At 40.1% G+C, this 25,362-nt stretch overlaps 1 protein-coding gene across 7 annotated transcripts in view; it reads right to left on the bottom strand.

Annotated features, from left to right (window-relative positions):
* Positions 1-25,362, bottom strand: part of LOC134337713 (calmodulin-binding transcription activator 1-like) — a 1,241,580-nt gene that overhangs the window by 379,315 nt on the left and 836,903 nt on the right. For all 7 annotated transcript variants that reach the window (XR_010016050.1, XM_063032918.1, XM_063032917.1 and 4 more), the window contains exon 5: positions 1,138-1,209. Coding sequence is in view for 6 of the 7 variants with exons in the window: in XM_063032918.1 (XP_062888988.1) it covers positions 1,138-1,209 (72 nt within the window). In the remaining variant the exon portion in view is untranslated. The remainder of the gene's footprint in view (positions 1-1,137; positions 1,210-25,362) is intronic.

The following is a 25,362-nucleotide window of genomic DNA, read 5'->3' on the forward strand; positions in this document are numbered from 1 at the left end:
ATATTACTGGCAGAGATTGATTATCATTCTGCCTGATTGGTACACTGTCAAATGTCAGCAGTCCATATTTGACCAAAAGACATAAGAGCAGGATTAGGAATTCAGCCCTTCGAGTCTGCTCCACCATTCCATCATGACTGATTTATTATCTCTCTCAACCCCATTCTCCCACCTTCTCCCCATAACCTTTGACACACAGATTCATTAAGACCCTATCAACCTCCTTCTTAAATATACCCAGTGACTTGGCAATGAATTCCACAGATTCACCACCCTCTGGCTAAAGAAATTTTTCCTCACCTCTGTTCTAAATGAATGTCCCTCTATTCTGAGATTGTGCCCTCTGGTCCTAGACTCCTCCACTAAAGAAAACATCCTCTCCATGTCCACTTTATCTGGACTTCAATATTCAATAGTTTCAATGAGATCCTCCCCTTATTCTTCTAATCTCCAGTGTATATGCACAAAGCCATCAAATGCTCCTCATACATTAACCCTTTCATTCCTGGGATCATTCTCATGAACCTCCTCTAGGCCCTCTCCAATGCCAGCACATCATTTCTTGGATAAGGGGCCCAAACCTGCTCACAATACTCCAAGTGCCTTCTGGAACTTGTACGTTTCGTTCAGACCATGGAAGGAACCATGTCCTCAGATTCTTACTGTCCCATATCCCCAGTGCAATTCATTGAGTTTTGTAGCACAACGCAGGCCCTTTGGTCCACCTTGACCATACCAATGATTACATTAATCTGCTAATTGTTGTTTCAATTCCATAATGTGAAATCCAACAAAAGCAGCCTTTGCCAAGAAATGCTGAAACAAAAATGGGCCCAAGAAGTTACAGTACTTTACATTAATGTTTCAGGTTAGTACATTATTTTTGAGAAATATTACAAAAGCAAGGAACCAAACAGGTATTTGAAAAGCATCTGAAGGAACATATTTTCAATGGGCAAAAGTCATCAGAATGTGGCTGATCCAATGATGTGAAAGCCAAGTGCAAAGGAGTTGCAATGAAAATTTTGCCCCAAAGGAGCAGATGGTGGTAGAAACACACAAAACACTATCTTGCAGTGCTATATGGGCTCGTTTTCATAGCCATATTTCACAAAATAATATCAAATCATCTCCTACCTGAAGAAGCCAATAGCACCTCCGGTGGAAAGTGGGGATAATGGAAGAGTGGACATAGCAGCCATAGAGACACTGTGAAGACAAAAGATAAAGAGATGACTAAATTTTCTCTTGGTCCAGTTCAGTCCTACACTATTACGTATATTCTTTCAGATTTTTTTTGCTTCTTTGTTAATCAATTAATTATATTAATCTACAACAATCTCTTGCACCATATCTAAGTCATTTACACCCAAAATGCCGACTGTTTATTCCGTTTCATAGAAGCTGCTTGACTTGATGAGCTCCCAGCATTTTCTCATAATTAAGTCATTATTCTTTATTGAGAGCAGTAGAAGGCATATTATAGGGGCAAACGGAGGGGGGAGGATTTCCTTACAGCATGCAATGACATCTTGAATACTTTTATCAGAAAGAAAGGTTAATATTCAATTGAATTTCACATTCACATGCAACCAATCAGCACTGTTGAAAACAAAAACTCTACTATCTCAAAAATAAGAGCATTAAATTCCACAGGGAAGTAAAGTACCTTGGTTTGAAAGCTTTAGCAAAAATCTAAAACTTCTAGTAAGAAAACTGAGGAGAGATTTTACTGTCATAGGCAATATTCCTACCAACACAAATTAGACCCTCAAAACCTGTTACCTTTAAAAAGTTGTTTTTTTTCCCCCAATCCTGCTGTTAGTTCTGGTCCAGAAACAAGCAAGCTCATTCACAATTTTACCCCAAATACTATCAGAATGTTGTTTCCGGGAGTGCACATAAAAGGAGACCTCACCTGGTCCCTTAACATCACCACACATTACATATTTGGAAAAGAAGGATGCTTATGTGATTTCAGCATTTAACATCATAGTTCCATCCAGGCTCAACAAGAAGCTCAGAGACCTCGGCCTTGTGCAGCTGAATCCTGGACTACCTGTCAGATCGCCAGTTGGAGGTAAGAGTGGGCTCCCTCACCTCCACCCTTCTGACTCTCAATACAGGAGCCCCTCAGGGCTATGTACTGAGTCCCCTCCTTGACTCCCTGTATACTTATGACTGTGTCACCACTCACAGCTCTAATCTGCTAATTAAATTTGCCGAGGACACTACATTGCTTGGCCTTATCTCTAACAATAACGAGGTGGCCTACAGGGACGAAGTCATCTCTCTGACACAGTGGTGTCAAGAAAACAACCTCTCTCTCAATATTGCAAAAACAAAGGAGCTGGTTATGAATTACAGGAGGAATGGAGACAGGCTAACCCCTATTGACATCAATGGATCTGGGTTTGAGAGGGTAAACAGCTTTAAGCTCCTCAGCATCCACATCACCGAGGACCTCACGTGGTCTGTACACACCAGCTGTGTGGTACTCAGACAGTTCAGGAAGTTTGGTATGGGCCCCCAAATCCTAAGAACTTTCTACAGGGGCACAATTGAGAGCATCCTGACTGGCTGCATCACTGCCTAGTATGGGAACTGTACTTCCCTCAATCGCAGGACTCTGCAGAGAGTGGTGCGGACAGCCCAGCGCAACTGTAGTTGAGAACTTCCCAGGATTCAGAACATTTACAAGAACAGGTGTATAAAAAGGGCCCATAGGATCAGTGGGGACCTGAGTCACCTCAACCACGATCTATTTCAGCTGCTACCATCCAGGAAACGGTACCGCAGCATAAAAGCCAGGACCAACAGGCTGCGGGACAGCTTTTTCCACCGGGCTATCAGACTGATTAATTCACACTATATAGTGTATTCTATATTACATTGACTGTTCTATTTATTATAAATTACTATGATTACACATTGCACATTTAGACAGACATAACAAAGATTTTTACTCCTCATGTATGTGAAGGATGTAAGAAAATAACATCAATTCAATTCAATTCAATTCACTTTGGTCAAGAAAGCACAACAGCATCTCCACTTCCTGAGTTGACTGAGGTGAGCGAGGCTCCCTCCCCTCCCCCTCTCACCTCAATTCTAATCAGTTTTTATAGGAGCACCATTAAGAGTGTCCGGACCAGATACAGCACCGTCTGATACAGAAATTGCAAGGCATGTGACTGTAAGTCCTTACAAAGGATTGCAAGGACTGCTGACAGAATCATCAAGGTCTCTCTTCTGCCCATAAGAAGTAATTATCAAAAGCACTGCATATGCAGGACCCTCAGCATTGTCAATGGTCCTTCGCATCCATCCAACAATCTCCTTGATGCTCTACCATCAGGCAGGAGGTGCCATAGCATTAGGTCAAGGACTATTAGGATGGGGAACAGCCACTTCCCCCAGGCTGTGAGAATACTGAAATCCCTTCCACCACCCAGGTCTCATCATATATACAGCACCAGTACTGTTATACAGTTTAGTTTAAATGCTCCTTATTATTTTTTAATTCATTTGTGGTACCATTACTTATGTGTTGTGTGTGATTTATACTGCATGTATTGTGTTGTACACCTTGAACCAGAGGAACGTTGTTTCATTTGACGGTATATGTGTGTACAGTTGAATGACAACAAACTTGAACTTGAGGATTACTTAATTGAATTGCACAATTCACTGTGCTGGAGTATGGACAGTATACTACTTTGAAATTATGGTATAGAAGAAAGTTATTCAGCCCAATAGATCGATGCCATTGCCTTTACATAAATCTCCTTTAATCTTACGTCATTGCTCCCTATCAACAAGTCCTCAGAATTGCGAGTCACACAGCCGATATCCTAACACACCTATTTGATAAATGACTATGTAGTGAAATACGACTGCAATTGCCAACTGTGAATCTATTCCTAGAAATACCAGCAAACTAGGATAGAAAAAGATGAACACTTGCAAACAAATGAAACAGTGTTTGGAAAATAAAGGCACTGTCTCTTTAAATTCAGGCCACAATGGAAACTATAATTCACTATCAATGCTTTGAAGAATAATATATTTTAGTCTAGGTACTGTCAATGTCAAAATAGGCAAATGATTACAGCCCACTGTACCATATCAGTGGGCATCTTTCACCGCTGTCAGTGTGTAACCTGACTGTGTATAATACCTTGTTTCCAGCAGGTCACTGTGGGAACTTTGTTAAAACATGCATTACAGAAGGTTATATTCTGAAATATTTTCTCTGCAGATATAAAATGCCAATTTTCCACCATTGCTCTTTAAGTTCCTCTTATGGTGTAGGTGAATTTCACAGTGCACAAGTGAAAACTGATTTAAATTAACTTAGGTACTCCAGGTAAGACGAAGGAGATGGTGATGGACTTCAGGAAGATTACACCTGCATTGCTCCCTCTTATTATTGATGGTGAGGGCATGGATGTGGTGAGGACCTACAAGTACCTGGGCATGCATCTGGATGACAGACTTGAGTGGAGCAACAATACAGAGGCTGTGTACAAGAAGGGCCAGAGTCACCTCTACTTCCTGAAGAGACTGAGGTCCTTTGGGGTATGCAAGCCCCTCCTTCACATGTTCTAACAGTCTGTTGTCACCAGTACAATCTTCTATATGGTGGCGTGCTGGGGAAGTAGCATCACATGGGTAATGTCAACAGGCTTAATAAACTGATTAGAAAGGCTGGCTCTGTTATAAGAGTCAAACCGGACATACTGGAGGCTGTGGTAGAACAAAGGACCCTACGGAAAATCCTGGGAATTCTAGACAATGTTTCTCACCCTCTGCGTGCCACCTTGGCTGAACAGAGGAGCACTTTTAGTAACAGACTAAGACAACTGCACTGCTCCAAAGAGCGCCATACAAAGTCATTCTTAACCTCGGCCATTAAGCTCTATAACGACTCAACCTATGGCTGGGGAAGTGATGACCCCCTCATGTTAGACTGTTTGAGGTAACTTATTTTTTTATTCTTATTATTTTTATTCAAAAATCTTATCTTAATCTATCTAAAAGTTCAAATTTCAAAGTAAATTTATTACCAAAGCACAAATAGTCATAGTCATACTTTATTGATCCCGAGGGAAATTGGTTTTCGTTACAGTTGCACCATAAATAATTAAATAGTAATATGTGAATTATGCCAGGAAATAAGTCCAGGACCAGCCTATTGGCTCAGGGTGTCTGACCCTCCAAGGGAGGAGTTGTAAAGTTTGATGGCCACAGGCAGGAATGACTTCCTATGACACTCAGTTTTGCATCTCGGTGGAATGAGTCTCTGGCTGAATGTACTCCTGTGCCCAACCAGTCCATTATGTAGTGGATGGGAGACATTGTCCAAGATGGCATGCAACTTGGACAGCATCCTCTTTTCAGACACCACCTTCAGAGAGTCCAGTTCCATCCCCACAACATCACTGGCCTTACGAATGAGTTTGTTGATTCTGTTGGTGTCTGCTACGCTCAGCCTGCTGCCCCAGCACACAACAGCAAACATGATCGCACTGGCCACCACAGACTCGTAGAACATCCTCAGCATCGTCCAATAGATGTTAAAGATGTTAAAATATGTCACTATATATAACCCTGAGATTCATGGTTTCTTGTCAGCATCCTCAATAAACCCATAATAAAATAATAACCATAATAGAATCAATGAAAAAGCACACCAACCTGGGTTTTCAACCAGTGTGCAAAAGGCAGTAAAATATTAGTAGGAATATTGTCTATGACACTATGTTTTGAACTGGAAATGACTGCTCCAAACTGAATTGCACAGACAATGCCTGTAGCCTGGTGCCAGACAAAAGCTTCCTCTATGAAAGAAGTGTTAAATTTAAGGTGGGGAATAATGCAACATTATTAGATCAATCCAAACCTTTTGAACTTCTCACTGGTAAGTTTTCTGATGTGCACAAAGGTGAACTTAGTTGCAATGAAATGTTGGGAATCCTGATTGATATAAATAATGTTGGAAATCCATTAGTTTTGTTGATATTGGGAATCCTGCATTGGTCTAAATGTTATTTGAACCCCACATATGATATAAATGAAACTGGAAATGCTACATTGTTCTATACTATTGGCAAAATTGGCAATTCTACACACGTAGCAATGAGAATCGTGCACTGTTAGCAAGTTTGGAAATCCTACACTACATTTAGATTCCTGTACTATTGGTGATGTTGGAAATTCCCACAAGGTTAGTAATGCTGAAATTCCCACAAAGTTAGTGATGCTGGATTCTCAAACTGTTTGTGATGTTGGAAATTCTGTACTTTTGGTGATATTGGGCATACTACAACATTGTTATTGTGTGTTATCTGCCAGCTGGGTCAGGAGAGCACTCGTGCAACAGAGAGAACATATTGCTTTGTCTTGGGTATGGTTCATCTGATCTGAATTTGTCCTACTATTTCAAAGAACAGAGGCGTCCTCCTTACCATCCCAACCAAAGTTAATTGTCACGCAGTATCACTAAAATAGATTGCTTGGTTATTCGATGTCTGCATACTGAGTCATGGTTGTAGAGTTTTCTTCTTGATAACAGTGTTTACACACCAAAAACAATTATTTGGCAGTAAAATACTGGGGATGTTCTGGGGTTATGAAAGGCATTATAGAAATGCAATTATCTTTGTGTGCCAGTTAGGTTTCAGTATGATTAAGTAGTTCAATAATTTATCGGTGATGGGTGATCTAATGGGACAGCATTCAAGGGAGTACAATTTGAAAGTTGTGTGCACTATGGGGATAAGGATTAAGTATAAGGGGTCAAGAGGTAATTTTGGGGAAAGACACAGAGAAGGAAATTTGGGATATAAGAGATGTAAGTTAAATTAATAAAAGGAAATACTTGTGTCCAATGTGCCTCCTAGCAAATCGTGTGCTCCTATCACCGTCTGATGTTAAAACTGCCTGTCTAATAGATGCACAATTTAACTTGGAATTGGTACCTGTCAACCATGAACATCCATCCAATTGTGTCGATTCACAAGCTGCAAAGAGGAGACTGTAGCCACTGACTATGAAGACAGATTTTAATTTGCTATCAATCACTGTCCACTGGCTCCCAAGCTCTTTCTGTTACTCATTTTTCATGTTAAATTTATTTGAAACCCCTCTTGGTAGGTAAGTGTCTAGCATAGTCCAAATTAATCAGGTTAAGATTTTAATGTTTTTTATACTTTCTTTAAGGGGAAAGCAGCAGGAGATGTTTAGAAATGAACTAGATTTAACAGCGTGGACGATTAGCAGAGTAAGTGTGAGAAAGCTCCTGGTGTGGCAGCTCACCTGCTCTCTTTTACATATGTGGCCTTTCATTTTCTTTCTACTGGGCACTTGTAAACAATCAAGGGGTTTTCACTTTCCTGCATACTGTCCACGAGGCAAACGTGTAACATGTGGCTCATGATTGCTTTGGACCCATTAGAATGCTGGAGTCCAACTCTCGCTGTCGTTCCGCTCATGACTGCAGCATATAAATAAAGTCATCAAATTTTATAGCACTTCAGCCTTGTGCATGTGCCAACACTCTGATGCATATTCTCAATCACAATAGCCCACTCCCAGTTTATGTCCAAAAATGTGTAAATTCATCATCCATGACATCACTGAATGAAAATATTTCTCCTTAGTTTGCTTGATGGTTATGGACAAACACCACTGGTACCATTTCATGTTCCAAGATTGCACTGCAGAGACCAAGATCATTTCATTACTGACAAATAAATTATTAATAAATATTGCAACTCAAAGTGGTACCATGTACATCTACAAGAAAAAGTATCTTGTACAAAAGAGCTACTGGGAAATAATATTCATATTTCTGAGCTAGGCGTTCATGAAGATCAAACCTTCATTCCATTGGCTTGTGTGGCAGAGAAGGAGAGATGGCCAGGATATTAAACCAAAGCTCACCTGGCACCTCAGATGGAACACCTTATAAATGTTCGTAAGTTGTCCTACATTATAACAATAATAATATTTCTGTTCTGTTGAAGAGTGCTCAATCTGAAATGTTAATTCGAATTCTTGCTTCATAGAAGCTGCCTGACCTGAGGTGCATTTTCAACATTTGCAGCTTTTATTTCAGATTTCTAATGATATTATTATGTATTTTTCAATTATACAAATGCCTTGGGATCTACTAAGCTCTGGAACGGTGTGATGTAAGACAGTTTGTTCTTTCTTGCTCTCTCAGAGGACTGTAAATAGTATCTCAATGCTCCAGAGTCCCAAATGTATGCTGCTTGGTACAATGTGAACTGTAGAATCTTGGACATTACATAATCAGAGTTCCATTATCCACAAAACTAACTCAGAAACAGTTCCTAAAAGTTTATTCAGATTATCTCTCAGCAATAGCAATTTAAGTATTTACAAAATAATTTGATAAAACTCCTTTCAAACTATCGATTTTGGGAAGTTTAGAGAGTTGCCAAAAATAAAGAAGATAAAAATGCTTAACGTAAATTCTCTTAATTTAATGAGGAAGGGAAGGGATGCATTTACAGGGCTCCTTGTGACTACACTCATTCATCATATGGGAGGTTGACCAGGACCTGGTACTTCTCTCATTCAACTTGACGTGTGTGGATAGAGAGTGAGTGCCAAAAGTCCACTTAAACAATCAGATAACACAAATTAGCTCAATACTATCTCTCTTGATATTCTAACATGTGGGTGATTTCTTTTTTTTTTAGCAGAGATCAGGGGATAGTTGGGGTGTACTTCCAAGAATCCTGACTTTGTTCTTCCATGCTCAAGGGCACTGTGGCTAACTGCAGGAAAGCAAATTCAGCTTCAGGCAAGATCAGCTAGCTCATCCAACAACTATATGGCCCTGTTCCACTCATGACAATCAGCTGCTGAACCCAGAAGGAACCTCCCTCCTGTTGCCAAGTTCCACCAGAATGAGATTAAATGGAACCTTTACATCAGCGGAGATCAACTTCATCTAACAGAGGTGCTGAGCGTGTTGTTTCACTTTGTTACATTATTCGGTACTTTGACCATTTTTATTCCATGTATAATTATGTTAATTACTTTAACAGGGTTGGGATGGAATTTAAAAAAGCACAGAGTGATCATGTTTCTGCTGTGACATTATGTCATATCACAGCATAACATCTTGTGACATATGTCATATTAAAAAAAGGCACATTCTGTTACTGTCATGGTGTGATAACACATTAGGAGGCATAAAAAAATCTGGATGTTATTTAAAACACTCCCATTTGGCTTCTACCAAGAATACTTTCATTAAGATGACAATTATTGAAGTGATAGATGCTCCAGTGAGGTCTCAAGTTACTCATAGTTTTATTACCAATTCAAAACACTGCCAGCATGTCCATCAAATTTATCGAGTATTAGCATAATGCAAAATAAAACATTTGAGTTGTTAGCAAAAAAAAAGTTGCTTTTTTTTATCAAGGCCGATTGAGACTTGAAATGAGGAAGTTAACTGGGTGAAGATGTAATGTTTCCATAGAGAGTTTCAAAACAATGAAAGCAACAAGGCTAGGAGATGTACCTATTGAAAGCGTCACAGTGAGTTGACAAAAATATTAGAATTTTCAGAACCCTAAAGGCCACAGTTAAAGCTTGGCACTCAGATGCAGAGTACCTTATGCAAAATGTTCACACTCTTAAATTTCCCATGGTATAGCGACGAGCTGTGGGTTCAAACCCCAATCAAGAGAATTAAGATTAAGATCCAGGCTGAAACACTAAGTACAATTCTAATGAATTGCTGCACTATTGGAGTTGGTGTCTTGCATAACTTGACGAATCATTTCCCTCCCAAATGGAGAAATGATTGTAACTTACTAATATAAAGAAGAGGAGTAAATTTATATTTGGTGATTTTGTTTATAGTTACACAATGTGGGTGTCACTAACAAGGCTGATGTTTAATGGCCATCGTTAATTTCCCTTGAGACTGTAGTGGTGAATCACCTTCTCAAATTCATGCTGAGCGAAGTCCCAGAGTAGCATTGGGTAGGGGCTCTTGGATTCAGAATCCCAGAACCCCTACCCAGTGATAATGAAGGAGCAGAAATGAATTTCCTAGTTAAGAGAGTGTGTTAAACAGGAAACTCCAATTGGCTGCAGTTCGTATGGGTTCACTGGCTTGCCTTGCTTGGTAGTAACATCTTTGGGTTTTGGAAGATGCTGGCAGAAAAGCCTTAGTGAGTTGCTGAATTGTAACTTGTAAATGGTACACAATGCAGCTACTGATTGCTGATGGCAGAGAGCAGAAATATTTAAGATGATGGATGAATTGCCAATCAAGAACATCATTTTGTCCTGGGTGATGGTAAGGTTGTTGAACCTGCAGTTACCCAGCATATTCAATCACATTTCTGAATTGTGTTATGTAGACTGCAGAATGGCTCTGAAGAATGCACCATTCATCAAAGGACAGCCAGGATATGGCCTACTCTTGTAGTCATGGTACTTATGTGGCTGGTCTAGTTGAGAATTGCAGTTTGTGCTGACTCCTATGATTTTGATGATGGGATTGATATCTAATGTCCAAAGTGAGATGGTTAAATTCTAGTTTGATGGAGATGTTCATTGTCTGGCGGAAATGTCCTGGAGATTTTTATCCTGATACATTATCAAGAGTCTGTATTTTATATTTTGTTGCTATCTTCTTCACATCACAAAAATGCCTGTTTTTCAAATTTCCCATGTAGGCATTTCCCATGTAGGCTGGAAATACTTAAGTGTGTTGTGAGAAGTTACAAAAAATGCCAGGCACTTTTACTTTTTTCTTTTTATAGCTGCTAATGTGCTGCATGGTTTACAACCTACAGTGTGCATTCAGTTTTAATTTTCATTTGTAAGATCTCAGGGGCAATGCAAAAACAGAGTGCCCTTCTGAGTTGGGACTGTGAGAGTTCACTGTATACAATGGTGGATCTTGATTCTATATCAAACTTGCAACATATCTGCCCTGGGAGAGTTTGATAGGTGAGTGCGAAGGAAACTTTACTTGTACCCAGCCAGTAATGTACCTGTCCTGGATTTCTTTGATGGGACAATGAGCTTTATTCTATATCTACCTGTAACTCATGTTCTACCTGCCCTGAGAAAGTTCAACGCAGAGGAAGGAAGGAAGATGACGTACTCAACCTCCAACCTTTGAACACTTGATGCCTACAATGGAAGGTATTCTATTTATGATCATTAACACTACTACTAACCTTGACAAGCACAAAGCTCACACAAAAAGTCATAGAAACTTATCCAATTGATGCCAGAAGCACATAGCTTGACAGGTCTGCAATTCAAGCACAAATTGAGAGCACTTGCAATTTTAATATTTAATACTTTCTGTAGGAGCCAGGCTGGGCGGTACAGAACTCCCTTTTTAGATCGCAAATCTCCAGACATGTGCCACAATTGCTCATTCTGATTATTCAAGGAGATCTTATCAATCAAAGCAATGAATTTTTCACACAGCCAGTGTGAGAATGATGTTGTTTTGATGAGAAACATGTCATTCTCATCCTTCCTCCAACCACTACAGCAAGAGTTCCTTCCAAAATTAGGTATCAATAATAAAAAATAATTATAAAGAACATTTCATTGTTTTCCCTCTGAACCTGAAATAGTCTGAAGCTGTTCGGTGATGTTGCCAAGGTGTTAAAATTTTATCAGATTTTTGAAGTTTGAAGCTTTCATAGTTTATATATAGAATAATGGGCACTCAAGAGACAATAAGAGGCTAAAACCTAATCAAGGGGTTTAGGTGGTTTAAATATAGAATAACCTATAATCGTTAGTTGCAGCCATCTAAGTTTTGTATGTAGAATAACTCAGACCTAGGAGTGTAATCTAATTGAGAAACTCAGGTAATTTCTGCATAGAAAAATAGAATATCAACAGGGTTGTGGCCAATGGGCCACAATCTAATGAGGGGTTCAGTTGATTTATATACGGAATAAAAGTTACCTAAGAATAAGTTTGGGGCTAGAATTTAATCAAAGGGTCTTGGCGCTATATAAATTGGCGCCAAGTTGTGAGCTATAGGCTGGAATCTAAGCAAGGCGTTTGGGTGGTTTATATAAAAAAATAACTCATACACCTACTAAGTTACATGTTAGGATCTAATTAAGATATTGGTATGTCTTGTATGTAAAACAACAAACAGTGGTCATATAATATCAAAGTTGGAAGAAATTTTTATCATCCTTATACATCTGTTCTCCACTAAAAATAATAACCTTAGGAAGCATCAAGCAGTTACCAGTTGACCAGCGCGCAGTTCACAATCTGTTTTTAATGTCTGGAGAGTGTTCAGTGCTTGAGATGGAGCGTATTTCCAATTCATGTTTATAAAATGAGACACTGTCAGTTCAGACCCGGAATGCAACTCAGCTTCATGTTCACAAATGCTGCTTCCACATGGCATCCTTCATTTCTTCCATAAAACACCCAGCTGTCAGTTTCAGTGAAGTTTGTTGATAAGCTCTGTGGTCCACGTCTACTGAGAACCAGTGGAGGCTGTTCAAATTTCTCCCTATCTCACTCCACGTACAACTATTGTTGGCTTTTCAGTAACTTGGAATTTCTTATACTTTGATTATCTCACTTATCTCGAAGAATGAAAGGCCAATGTCAATATAGATGTTTCAAGGGACATCTGAAGAAATTCAGATCAATTCTGCCACAAGTACTGTAGTCAAAAAGCATCAAAAGAAAGCTGACATTGATTTCTCTCTCTCTCCACACTCCTACGCTGAACTCATTTGTTAAACCAATCTTAAACCACTTCCAGAATCATTTCAAAAGAATGACTTGAATTTGTTTCTGCCTGAGGTATTTATTGCTAAACCTAATTCTGATTATTTAACATTTTCAATAGGCGAGCCTTCACAAAGCTTTAATCAATAGCAACACCTTGAAGAGAAAAGGGAAAGCTGAAGATGGATATAAAGTGAAGGCGCAGTACAAAGTGCAGCCCAAAGAGTGATTTAATGTTCATGCACGTGACATGAATGCACTTCCTTCCACAGTCTTTCTGTGATGATGTGCCTATTACTGTGATAAGGGTTTTAAATTACGGAATTTAAGAATGATTATGAACATATGCCTTTCATGACCTCAGGGTATCCCAAAAACATGTTATAACCAATAAAATATGTTTGCTTAAAGTGTAGTCACTGTCATATTGTACGAATCAGAATCAGATTTAGCTTCAATATCATCGGCATACGTCGTGAAATTTGTTGTCTTTATGGCAGCAGTACAATGCAAAACATAATAATAGAGACAAAACTGTGAATTACAGTAAGTATATATATTAAATAGTTAAATTAAATGAGTAATGCAGAAATAAAATAATTTAAAAAGTGGTGAGATGATGTTCATGAGCTTTAAGTTCCTTGGCATTGACATCACCGAGGACCTCACTTGGTCTGTACACACCAGCTGTGTGGTGAAAAAGGCACAACAGTGCCTCTTTCACCTCAGATGGTTGAGGAAGTTTGGACCAACAGGCTCCGGGACAGCTTTTTCCACTAGGCCATCAGACTGCCTAATTCAAGCTGATTTGAGTGTATTTCTATGTTACATTGACTGTAATATTTATTATAAATTACTATGATTGCACATTGCACATTCAGACAGAGATGTAACATGAAGATTTTTACTCCTGATGTATGTGAAAGATGTAAGAAATAAAGTCATTTCAATTCAATTCAATTCAATGTCCATCCAAAAATCAGATGGCAGAAGGGAGAAATTGTTCCTGAATCACTGAGTGTGTGTGCCTTCAGGCTCCTGTATGTCCTTCCTGATGGTAACAAAGAGAACAATGCTTGTCCTGGGTGATGGGGGTCCTTAATGACCGACACCACTTTTCTGAGGCGTTGCTGTTTGAAGATGTCCTGAATGCTATGGAGGCTAGTGCCCATGATGGAATTGACTGTTTACAACTCTCTGCAGCTTATTATGAACTTCTGCAGTGCACCCCCCCCCATACCAGATGGTGATGCAGCCACTTAGAAATGCTAATACTAAAGCCTGACAAAACCACCCTAAGACAACATCTGTAATACAATTGGTATGTGGAGTACTGTGTTCTATCCTTGGTAAAGTGATATTAACCTTTGACAGATCAGAATCAGGTTTATTATCACCAGCATGCGTCGTGAAATTTGTTAACTTAGCAGAAGTTCAATGCAATACATAATGTAGAATAAATAAATAAATAACTTACAGTATATGTATATTGAATAGATTAAAAATCGTGCAAAAACAGAATATATATTAAAAAGTGTGGTAGAGTTCACGGGTTCAATGGCAGAGGAGAAGAAGCTGTTCCTGAATCACTGAGTGTGTGCCTTCAGGCTTCTGTATCTCCTTCCTGATGGTAACAACGAGAAAAGGGCATGCCCTGGGTCCTTAGTAATGTATGGTGCATTTCTGAGACACTGCTCCTTGAAGATGTCCGGGGTACTTTGTAGGCTACTAGCCAAGATGGATCCAACTAAATTTACGACTCTCTGCTGCTTCTTTCGCAAAGAATCACCAAAATGAAGCAAGGGTTAAATTATGTGAAGAGCCTGCACAGAAATATCTTTGGCCTGTGGGTTTAGGTGATTACATGGTGATCTTATTGTGATGCCTAATGATTTAAGGACTTTATTAGGGTCGATGGAGAAGAAAGAAGCTCCCTCCTGGTCAGGGAATCCAGAATAAAGGTCCAACCTCAAAAGTAAAGCCAGGCTCTTCAACTGTGCTGTCAGGTGATATTTTATATAAAATTTAGAACAAATCTGCAATACTCTCTTTCAAAAAGCACTTGAGGCTAGGTTAGTTGAAAATTTCAAACTGAGACTGATAGATTTATGTAACATGAAGTCACTAAGAGATACAAACCACGATGGATAAATGGAATTGAAGCAGGGATAAAGCATGATCTAATGAAACAATGGAACAGGTTCAAGAGGCAGAACAATATCCTCCTCCCAGCTCTTCATTCCTTTCATTCTCACTTTCTAGAACTACTTCACAAATATCCCTTTTATGATTTCATTGTTCCTACAGTAAGAAACCAACTGATCCTCAAACCCAAGTGAGATTTGTTCCAGGATTGCCTCTATGCTTAAATGGTTTGTAAATACAGAGCAGCAAAGAAAGCAAGAAAAAAGTGAACTGGTATTTCTAATGGACCTCCATCATAGCATCCTAAGGTAGTTTACAGCCAATACAATCTTTTTAAATGTACCCAGTGTTGGAATGCTTGTGACTAATGGAGGTTGTGAAAAGCAAAAATCCCACAAAGAGTAATAGCAGCCAGATAATGGGTTCCAAATTCTTTCATAGCGTGCAATTATTTGGGTGCCTTGGAAGTTAATTTTAAATTAAATCTAATTGTTTAAAGTGATAAAGTACATTGTCCACAATACAATCTGGGTCTTTAGTTAGTGTAATATAGTTACACACAGTCATAATGTCATCCATGGAGTTGCAGATAGGTCCTTCAGTACCTAATGTTTCCCAAATCTTGCTTACTACTGACTTCCCAGATCAAGGGATCCAGCAAAATGGAGGAATTCAGCAGGTCAGGAGGGAAATAAATAGTCAAAGCTTCAGACTGAGACCCTTCATCAAGACTGGAAAGGAAGGGGGCAGAAGCCTGTATATGTAGGTGGGAGAGGAGGAAGTGGGTGATGTGAGAAGCTGGGAGGTGATAGGTAGAAGAGGTAAGGGACTGAAGAAGAAGGAATCTGATAAGACAGGACAATGGACCACAGAATAAAGGGAAAGAGGTGGGGAAACAGAGGGGGATGATGGGCAGGTCATGAGGCTGGGGGAGGAGATGAGAAGGGGTGAGATGGCATGGAATAGAGGGTAATGAAAGAATGTGAGGAGGTAGGATAAACAGAAGGAGTGGCTACTGGAAGCTAGAGAAATTGATATTTACGCTATCAGGTTGGAAACAACCCAGATGGAATACGAGGTGTTGCATTTGTCCTCATCGTGACAGTAGAGAAGAACTAGGACATGCATCCTTTTCCTCTTTTACCCCATATCTGGTTGCTTAACTTCTGGTAATCACTCCCCACTGTTTCTTTCTCCTCCTCTTCAACTTTTATTTTTCCTTTACCCCATTCTGGTGCCCCTTTCACTCCTTTTCTCCTCCCCACTCTCATGGCCCTGGTTTCCATTTCCAACCCTTCATTCCATGATCCACCGTCCTCTCCCATCAGATCCTTTCTTCTTCAGCCCTTTACCTCATCCACCTATCATCTCTTCAATGCCACAGAACTCTATACAGTATATGTCCACCTGAGGAGGCAGATGGGGCCTCAGTTTAATGACCCAGCCTATTATACAGCACAGAATCAGGCAACAATGTAAGTGATGTCAACTAGTACTGAGACAAGCCAACATCAAGATATGTTCCAAAAAGACTTGTCTTTTTTACTGTATCTATATCTGCTCTCCAGTCTTCAACAGACAGCACCATTGTTGCCTAACAAATGAGGCAACTGATAGAAACATTAAATCAAGGCCACTGCTACTTTTTCAGGTGGATGTAAAGATATTGAAGAACTACTTTAAAGTGTAGTTCCTCTCTGTGTAAATTATCTTTGGTTTGGCTGCCATAAGTTCACGGGTTTTATTTTTATTTTTTATTTTGTTTTGAGATTTAGCATGGTAACAGGCTCTTCTGGCCTACCACATCGCCCCATTACACTCATTTGACCAATTAACAAATTAACCTGTACACCTTTGGAATGCAGGAGGAAACTGGAGCACCCGGAGGAAACCCATGTGGTCATGGGGAGAATGTAGAAACTCCTTGGAGATAGTGGCGAGAATTGAACCCAGGTCTCTAGCATTGTAATAGCATTACACTAACCACTATGTTACTGGGCTGCCCTAAAAAAGATTATCAGGTACAACTGGAGTGGCTCCAAGTCAATGTCCTTGCAATGTCAGATCTGTGTGTTACATCAAATACTTGAACAATAAAAGGAGTCATCTTGGTACAACTGGGTCAGAACAAGATTTGAGCTCATGCATAATTAAAAAGTTATCATCAGTCTCCATTATTTTCTGTGAAACCGGTACATTAATCTTTGATTTCTCTTTTCCTGCTTTAATAAATATTTTATATTCATACGTTTGCTTCCCTGGGTCAAATCTTGCTATAAACCCATCCTATTCAAGTCAGTTTGGATCAGTTAGTAGCCCTCTGGTGTCAGTTAAATATCAGCAGGCTTCAGCTCAGCTCATGTACTTCAGTGAATATAGACTGACCATACATGGCTGTACTGAGGGGTTGCCACGTTGTCAAAAATGTCATCCTTCCTTTGAAATGAAAATATAGCAGCTGTTTAGAACTCAATAACATCCTACGAACAGCAATAAGAGGAACAACTATTCGTTTATTTTGATGAATATCAAGTCATGAGGAAAAGTGAAGTGCCTAACTCTCTGCAAGATCTTTAACACCAACTAGTATGCAGCAATTCCACAGCAACAGAGAACCAGTGTTTTACCAGAAGCAAACCAACGGTGGGGTTTGAACTTAAACCCTCATATTTTAGACATCAGAGTTGTTTTGTTGCACACCTTGTAGTGCCTCAGGCAGCAACCTTACTGTTTCTTTTGCACTTTTTGTCTGATTTTTATGAGTTAAGTTGCTAGCTGGACACTCAAACCAGCATGGATGGAAAGTGTGTAAGGGGCCGGCCGGATTCGAATCCGGGACCACTCGCCTCAACGTCCGGTGCAGATACCACTACACCATTGGCCAGCATCTTAGACATCAGAAAGATACAAATTGTGTTTTCTTGTAAAACAAATTATGCATTATTCGTGTTTGTCTGTGAATGCTACTTACATTATGCTATGCGCCTGTGAAGATTTTCATTGCAGCTGTGTATCCACTTGTGCATATGACAAAAAACTCAACTTTGAATACTGCTTGTACATTGTGCTTACATAGGCTAAGTTTGGAACAGAGAATGCCATTTTCAGACCTCTTCCTCTGATTTTAAATTCTTTGTCATAGTGCTTAAATTTATCTTTGGTTTTGCCAATCCCTTCCCACTTCTTCCCTGTCTCTTTCCCTCCTCTTCATCCCATCCCCTTCTCCAGCACCTCCAATCATTGTATGTTCCTTTGCTCCTGAAGCCGTTTGAGAACTATGCATTATACCACCTCTGGCCTATATGGATTCTATTGTCTTGGCCTCAAGCATTGGAATCTCCTTCTGAAACTTCTCCACTTGTCTATCCAAGACTTTTAAGACACTCATTAAAATCTGCTTCTGTGGCTAATGTCTTGGGCATCAGTGTCACTTGTTTGTTAATCATTTCAGTCAAATGCCTCAGCTGCAGTATAAATTTTAGTTTCTGTTATGCCGTGCAGGGTAATTCTTAACTTTCTGTCATTGGGATTGAAACTTTAGACAAGTAGTTAGGAACACTGCAGTTTTCCACCAGTTAATGACCAAACCACAGGCAGGCAGGCTAATGGAAGGAAGAGTTACCCAGTGACCTTGACAAGGCCAGCAGCACTACACTGTTGTCAAGCACATGAGATAAATCCGTGCTGAGAGATACAGCCAGCCACTTGAGGCTTCACAATCAACACAAATAAAAGCAAAGTTAGATAAGAGGTGCAAAGGTGAGGGTTTGGGACAGAAAGACAGCAGCAGGCGGTGAGTGACTATGTGCTGCCAGCCTTCGCTGTGATCACCAGTGAGTCAGAGCATGAAGTACAATTGATTTCTGTTCAGGCAAAATTCAATTTACTGGAACAGAAAGGAGGCTTGCTTCTATCACACTGTTCCAAACAGGAATTTTTGTCCGTTGTTATTGATACCAACAGGGATAGACTGCAATCAAACTATATATTACAAACTCTACAACTTTGAGTTGCTGCTTTGCAGTACAACACCTTAGCGTTACCCTGTCCGCTTTTTCCACTCCAGTTCAGAACTGCATGGAGTGGCAAAGGTAAATACGCACACAGTGGCCGCTTTATTAGGTACACCTGTACATTTATGTATACTGTATAGCTAATTAGCCAATCATAAGGCAGCAACTCAATGGATAAAAGCATGTAGACAGGGTCAAGAGGTTTAGTCGTTGTCCAGACCAAACATCAGAATGGGGAAGAAATCTGAGCTAAGTGACTTTGACCATGGAAGATTGCTGGTACCATACAGGGTGGATCGAGTATCTCAGAAACTTCCGATCTCCTGGGATTTCCATATACACCAGTCTCTAGAGTTTACAGAGAATAAGGTACAAACATCCAGTGAGCAACAATTCTGTGGGCAAAAGTGCCTTGTTAACGAGTGAGATCAAAGGAGAATGACCAGATTGGTTCAAGCTGACAGGAAGGTGACAGTAACTCAAATATTCACATGTTACAACAGTGGAGTGTAGAAGAACATCTCTGAACACACAACACATTGAACGTTAAAGTGGATAGGCTCCAGCAGCAGAAGACCACAAACATACACAAGGTGGCCACATTATTAGATATAGGAGATACCTACAAAGTACTGAGCCATAAAGTATGATGACAAGGAATAAAGAGGAGCATACTAGAAGGATTGCATGAGGTAGGTTAGGAGGAAGGTAGTCTGGAACATAAATATTAGTTTATATTCAATTTAATATAAAAATATCAAATTAATATTAATCAAGAATCAAACGGTGCAAAATTAAAAGGGTTGCTGTTGTGGGTGACTTCATCTTCACAATGCAAAGGTTTAGATGGGGCTGAATTTGTTTGGTGTGTCCAGGAAGAATCCCTGACTCACTATGTTGATGGGCTGACTAGAGGTTGTCGTAAGCTATACTGGATCAGGGACTAGGCAAGATAGACTGCTCAGTGGGCAAGCATTTCAAAGATAGTGACTACAATTCCTCAATCTTTAGCATGGCCATGTACAAGGATAAGAGCAGACCCTGTGGGAGAGAATTTAATTGGGGAGGACTATCACAATGGCATTAGGCAAGAAATTAAGTTGCAAACATATCCTCAGGAAAATGCAGAGCAGAAATATGGAGGTTGTTTAGAACCACTTGGATTCAGGCTAGTTTGTCCCACTGAGACTGGGAAAGGATGAAAGAGTGGTAAAACATTGGTTGATAAGAGAGGTGGAACATTTAGTGAAGAGAAAGAAAAAAGTATACTTCAGATTTAGGAAGCAAAAATCAAACAGGGCTCTTGCGAGTTATAACATAGCCAGGAAGAATCTTAAGAAAGGGCCCAGGAGAGTTAGAAGGAGACATGAGAAGGCCATAGCAAGTAGAATTAAGGGAAACCCCATGTGTTCTGCATAAATGTGAAGAGCAGGACGGAGATGAGAATAAAGATAGGACAGCTTAGGAATGAAACGGGAAACATACCAGGAGGCAGAGGAGATGGGGAGATCATTAAGGAGGCCTTTGCTTCAGTGTTCACTGGGGAGAGGGACCTTAATGAATGTTGGGTCAGCACAGAACAGGCTAATGAACTAGAACATATCAAGGTTAAGAAAGGGGCAGTGTTAGACCTTATTAAAAACATTAGGCTAAATAGGTCCCCGGGTGTAGCTAGATTTGTCCCTGGGGCTAACCTTCCAGGTTATTTCAGAAAGGGAACAGATTGCTGGGGGGTGTCACTGACTCTGATACTCCCCTGCCACAGGGGTGGTACTAAAGACTGGAGGATGGCAATTTTTTTCCATTGTTCAAAAAAGTTGATAGGAATAATTCTGAGAATTATAGACCAATGTGCCTTATGTCTGTGGTAGGCAAACTATTGGAAAGGATTTTTAGGAACAGGATTTATGAACACTTGATTAACTAGTCTTGTTAGGGTTAGTCAATATGGCTTTTGAAGAGCAGGTCATGCTTCACAAGCCTTAGAGATTTTTGGGGAGGTGACAGAACAAATTGATGAAGGTAGAGCGGTGGATGTGGTGTATGTGGATTTTACTAAGGTATTTGACATGGTATGCTCATCTATGTCATGAGACATGAGATCCCTGGGGAGTTGGCTGTGTGGATTTGAAACTGGCTTGCCCACAGAAGGCAGAGGATGGAATTCGATGTAGCAAATTCTGCCTGGAGATTGGTGACTAGTAGTGTTCTGCAGGAATCTGTTCTGGAGCCCCCGCTCTTTGTGATTTTTTTAAATAAATGACTTGGATGAGGAAGTAGAGGTGTAGGTTAGTAATTTTGCAGATGACATGAAAAATTGGAGGTGTTGTGGAAGGTGTAGATGGTTGTCATAAGTTACAAAGTGATAGAGACAGATTGCAGAGTTGAGCAGAGAAATGCAGGTGGAATTCAATCCAGAAAAGTGTGAGTTGATACACTTGGGAAGACCAAACTTGAAGGTGGATAACAAGGTCAATGGCAGGATTCTTAGCAGTCTGGAGAAATAGAGGAAACTTGGGATTCGAGGCCACAGATATCTCAAAGTTGCCATGCAAGTTGATAGGGTGATTAAGAAGGCATTTAATGTGCAGGCCTTTATTAGTCAGGGATTTGAGTTCAAGAAATGCAAGGTTATGTTGTAGCTCTATAACACTCTGGTTAGACCACAGTTTGAATATTGTATTTTGCTTCTGGTCACCTCATTATAGATGGATGTAGAAGCTTTAGAGAGAATATAGAGGATATTTACCAGGATGCTGCTTGTATTAAAAGGCTTGCCTTATAAGGAAAGTTTGAGCAAACTAGGGTTTTTTTTCTTTGGAGTGACAGAGGATGAGAGGCAACATAATAAATGTGTATAAGATAATGAGACAGATAGATGAAACAGCCAAAGCTTGCAGAGTGATCTGGATCATGGGCTGAAAAATGACAAATGGAATTTAATGTAGGCAAGTGTGAGGTGTTGCACTTTGGGAGGACAAATTAGAATAAGGCTTACACAGTAAATGGTAGGGTACTAAGGTGTACGGTAGAACAGAGGGTCCTGGGAATCCATGTTTGCTTGAAAGTAGCATCACTGGTAAATAGAGTCATAAAGAAAGCTTTTGGCATATTGGCCTTCATAATCAGGGCACTGAGCACAGAAGTTGGGATGTTTTGTTGAAGTTTTATAAGACATTGATGAGGCCAAATTTAGAGTATTTTGTGCAGTTCTGGTCTCCTACCTACAGGAAAGATATCAATAAGATGGAAAGAGTGCAGAGAAAATTCACACGGCTTTGACAGGACTTGAGGAACTGAGTTACTGGAATAAATTGAATAGATTAGGTCTTTATTCCTGAAGTGCAGGAGAATGAGGGGAGATCTGACAGAGATATACAAAATTATGGGGAAGGATAAATAGGTGAATGCAAACAGGCTTTTGATTCAGGTTGGATGAGATTAGAATTTCAAGCGATTAGAGATTAGGTTTAGTGTGAAAGGTGAAACATTTAAGGGAATCTGTGCGGGAATTAATTCACTCAAAGGGTGGTGGGTGTGTGGAATCAGTTGCCAATGGAAGTGGTAGATACAGGTTTAATTGTAACATTTAAGAGAAGTTTGGATAGGTGCATGGAGGACAGAAGTATGGAGGGTTATGATCTGGGTTGAGGTAGATGGTATTTGGCAGAAAACCAATCTGGCATCGACTAGAAAGGCTGATGGGCTTGTTCTTGTGCTGTAGTGCACTTTGACTCTCACCCCAGACGACATGTGTTTGAGGCGAGTGGAGAAAAGTTTAATAGATATGTCAAAGAAACGTCTTGTATTTAACATAGGTTGGTAGTGGAGTCTGATACAATAGGGGCATTTAAGAGACTCTAAGATAGGCACTTGGATGTAAGAAAAATGGAAGGTTATGGACTATGTCAGAGGGAAAAGTAAGATTGATCATGGAGTATATTTATATAGGTCAGCACAACATCATGGGCTGAAGTGCCTTTAAGTGTGTTGTACTGTTGAATGTTGAGAGTGCAGGAGCCCTTGATTAGCCCATACCCACTAAATGCAGTGAAGGCATCAGCAGCATGGGAAATATAATCACATCAACATTCAGCCCTCTGGTAACCACAAGACTGACTGGCCAGCCACATCAACAAGGGACCAATTTCATGAATGGCTAGCACCAGTTAAAGCTAACCTCTGCTGCTTAAAGTCAGCTCACACCTCTTAAAATCCATTGTTGGCAGGTCAACTGAATTTGACCTGTAAAAATGAAAAGAATAGCATGGAAGGCAATGGCTTCCAAGGTTTTTAATGTTACCCAGTGGCCAAGGAGTTACCTTCTACGAGATACAAGTCAGATGCATGACGGAATACTCAGAGCAGAATCAGGTTTAATATCACTGGCATATGTCGTGAAATTTGTTTACTTTTCATTTCTTTTCATTGACTTCTCAAACTTCCGCTAATGCCTCACCTCCCCCTCATACCCCATCCGTTATTTATTTATATACACACATTCTTTCTCTCTCTCTCCTTTTTCTCCCTCTGTCCTTCTGACTATACCCCTTGCCCATCCTCTGGGTTTCCCCCCCTCCCCCTTTTCCTTCTCCCTGGGCCTCCTGTCCCATGACCCTCTCATATCCCTTTTGCCAATCACCTGTCCAGCTCTTGGCTCCATCCCTCCCCCTCCTGTCTTCTTCTATCATTTTGGATCTCCCCCTCCCCCTCCCCCTCCCACTTTCAAATCTCTTACTAGCTCTTCCTTCAGTTAGTCCTGACGAAGGGTCTCGGCCCAAAACGTCAACTGTACCTTTTCCAAGAGATGCTGTCTGGCCTGCTGCGTTCACCAGCAACTTTGATGTGTGTTGCTTACTTTTCATTTATCTGGACTTGTGCATCTTTAACAACACAAGTAGCTTAACACCGTTTAGGAAAGAGCAGCTTTCTTAATTCACAACCCAACTACTTTTATAAACATGCATTTTCACCACCATAAATGGAAGCACCGTGATTCAATCTACAAAATGACCACAGTTGCTCAGCAAGGTTACTCTGAAAGTATCTCGCAAACCTTTAACCACTACCACTGAGATGGGCAAGAGCAGCAGGAGCATGGGAACTCTCTACCAACAGTACATACCCCTTTCCAAGTCACACACCATCCTAACTTGAAAACAGGTCACTGCTTTTTCATTAGGTTTAGACAGATTAGGAGAATGGGCTCTCTGAACAATGTAAGCCCAATCATAATGCAGGTTTCACAGTTAATGCTCAAACTTCGATTGCAGAAAGAGCAGCAATAGCTATTCAACTTCCAAATGTTGCAGTGGAAACAAAAGCAGACTTCTGTAGTTGCTGCGATTATTGATGTGGATTACAGTGTGCAAGAGGACTTTAAGAATCTCATATCTGTTATGCCTAAAACTGTCATACCAGTCTTAAGGTATGACAGAGTGTCTTTCGAGTGCGATTCCTCAAGAAAATAAAATTTGCCCTCCTGATGCTGCCAGTTCATCAAAACTTTTGTTCATACTTATCATCCCTTCAAAATACTGCACTCTATGTAGCCTGAGATTCTCCCCGATGGCCATCTGCGGTCTCTTCACTTAAAGTAAGCAGCCAAGGGAGCAGTACTCTACAAAGTTGGGAATGGTAACAAGGAAATGGACAAAAATGATTCATAGACTTTTGAATGATTAAATGGTATGTTATTTTATACAAATTTGATTTGAACTATTTATTTTTATTAGCTTCTGTCTTTGCATTATGACAAATGGACAATGTGATGGGCAATGACAGAGGGAGAAGGAGAAGAAGGTATTAGACTTTTAGGAAGTGGGACATTGGGATTATAATTACATTAGATGAGTTTCTTTACTGAGAGCTTGGGCAGAAATATTTCCCCATTTGAGATAAGCTCTGCTTCAAAGTAGGAGTGCTGACATCAAATTGGCATTGCATGCTGACTGGCATTGTGATCTTCCTGCTGTAAGTATTTCTAGCTGACGTTCCTTGCAGATGTGCTAATATTTTCACTAATAAGCCACAAATGCGCGGGTACACTGCAGATCCTGTTTGGAGTTCTAATAACACTCACAGCATTCAAAAATAGGATGCTTGCAATCCCAGTTCCTCTTTATTATGCTACATTAACCGGAATGGAAAGATGCTAATTCTTAAACCAGCCTTTGCATTGTCCACAATTTCAGCCAACTTCAAATAGATTCCAGCATCAGACACATCTTCCGCTTTTCCCCCCTTTCCTGATTTACACCATAAGACCATAAAACATAGAAGCAGAATTAGGCTATTCAGCCCATCAAGTCTGCTTCACCATTCTATCATGGCTAATTAATTATCCCTTTCAACTCCATTCTCCTGCCTTTTGCTCATAACCTTTGATGCCCTTACTAATCAATAACCTATCAAACTC

Source organism: Mobula hypostoma, chromosome 25, assembly GCF_963921235.1.
Source record: "Mobula hypostoma chromosome 25, sMobHyp1.1, whole genome shotgun sequence".
NCBI lineage: Eukaryota > Metazoa > Chordata > Chondrichthyes > Myliobatiformes > Myliobatidae > Mobula > Mobula hypostoma.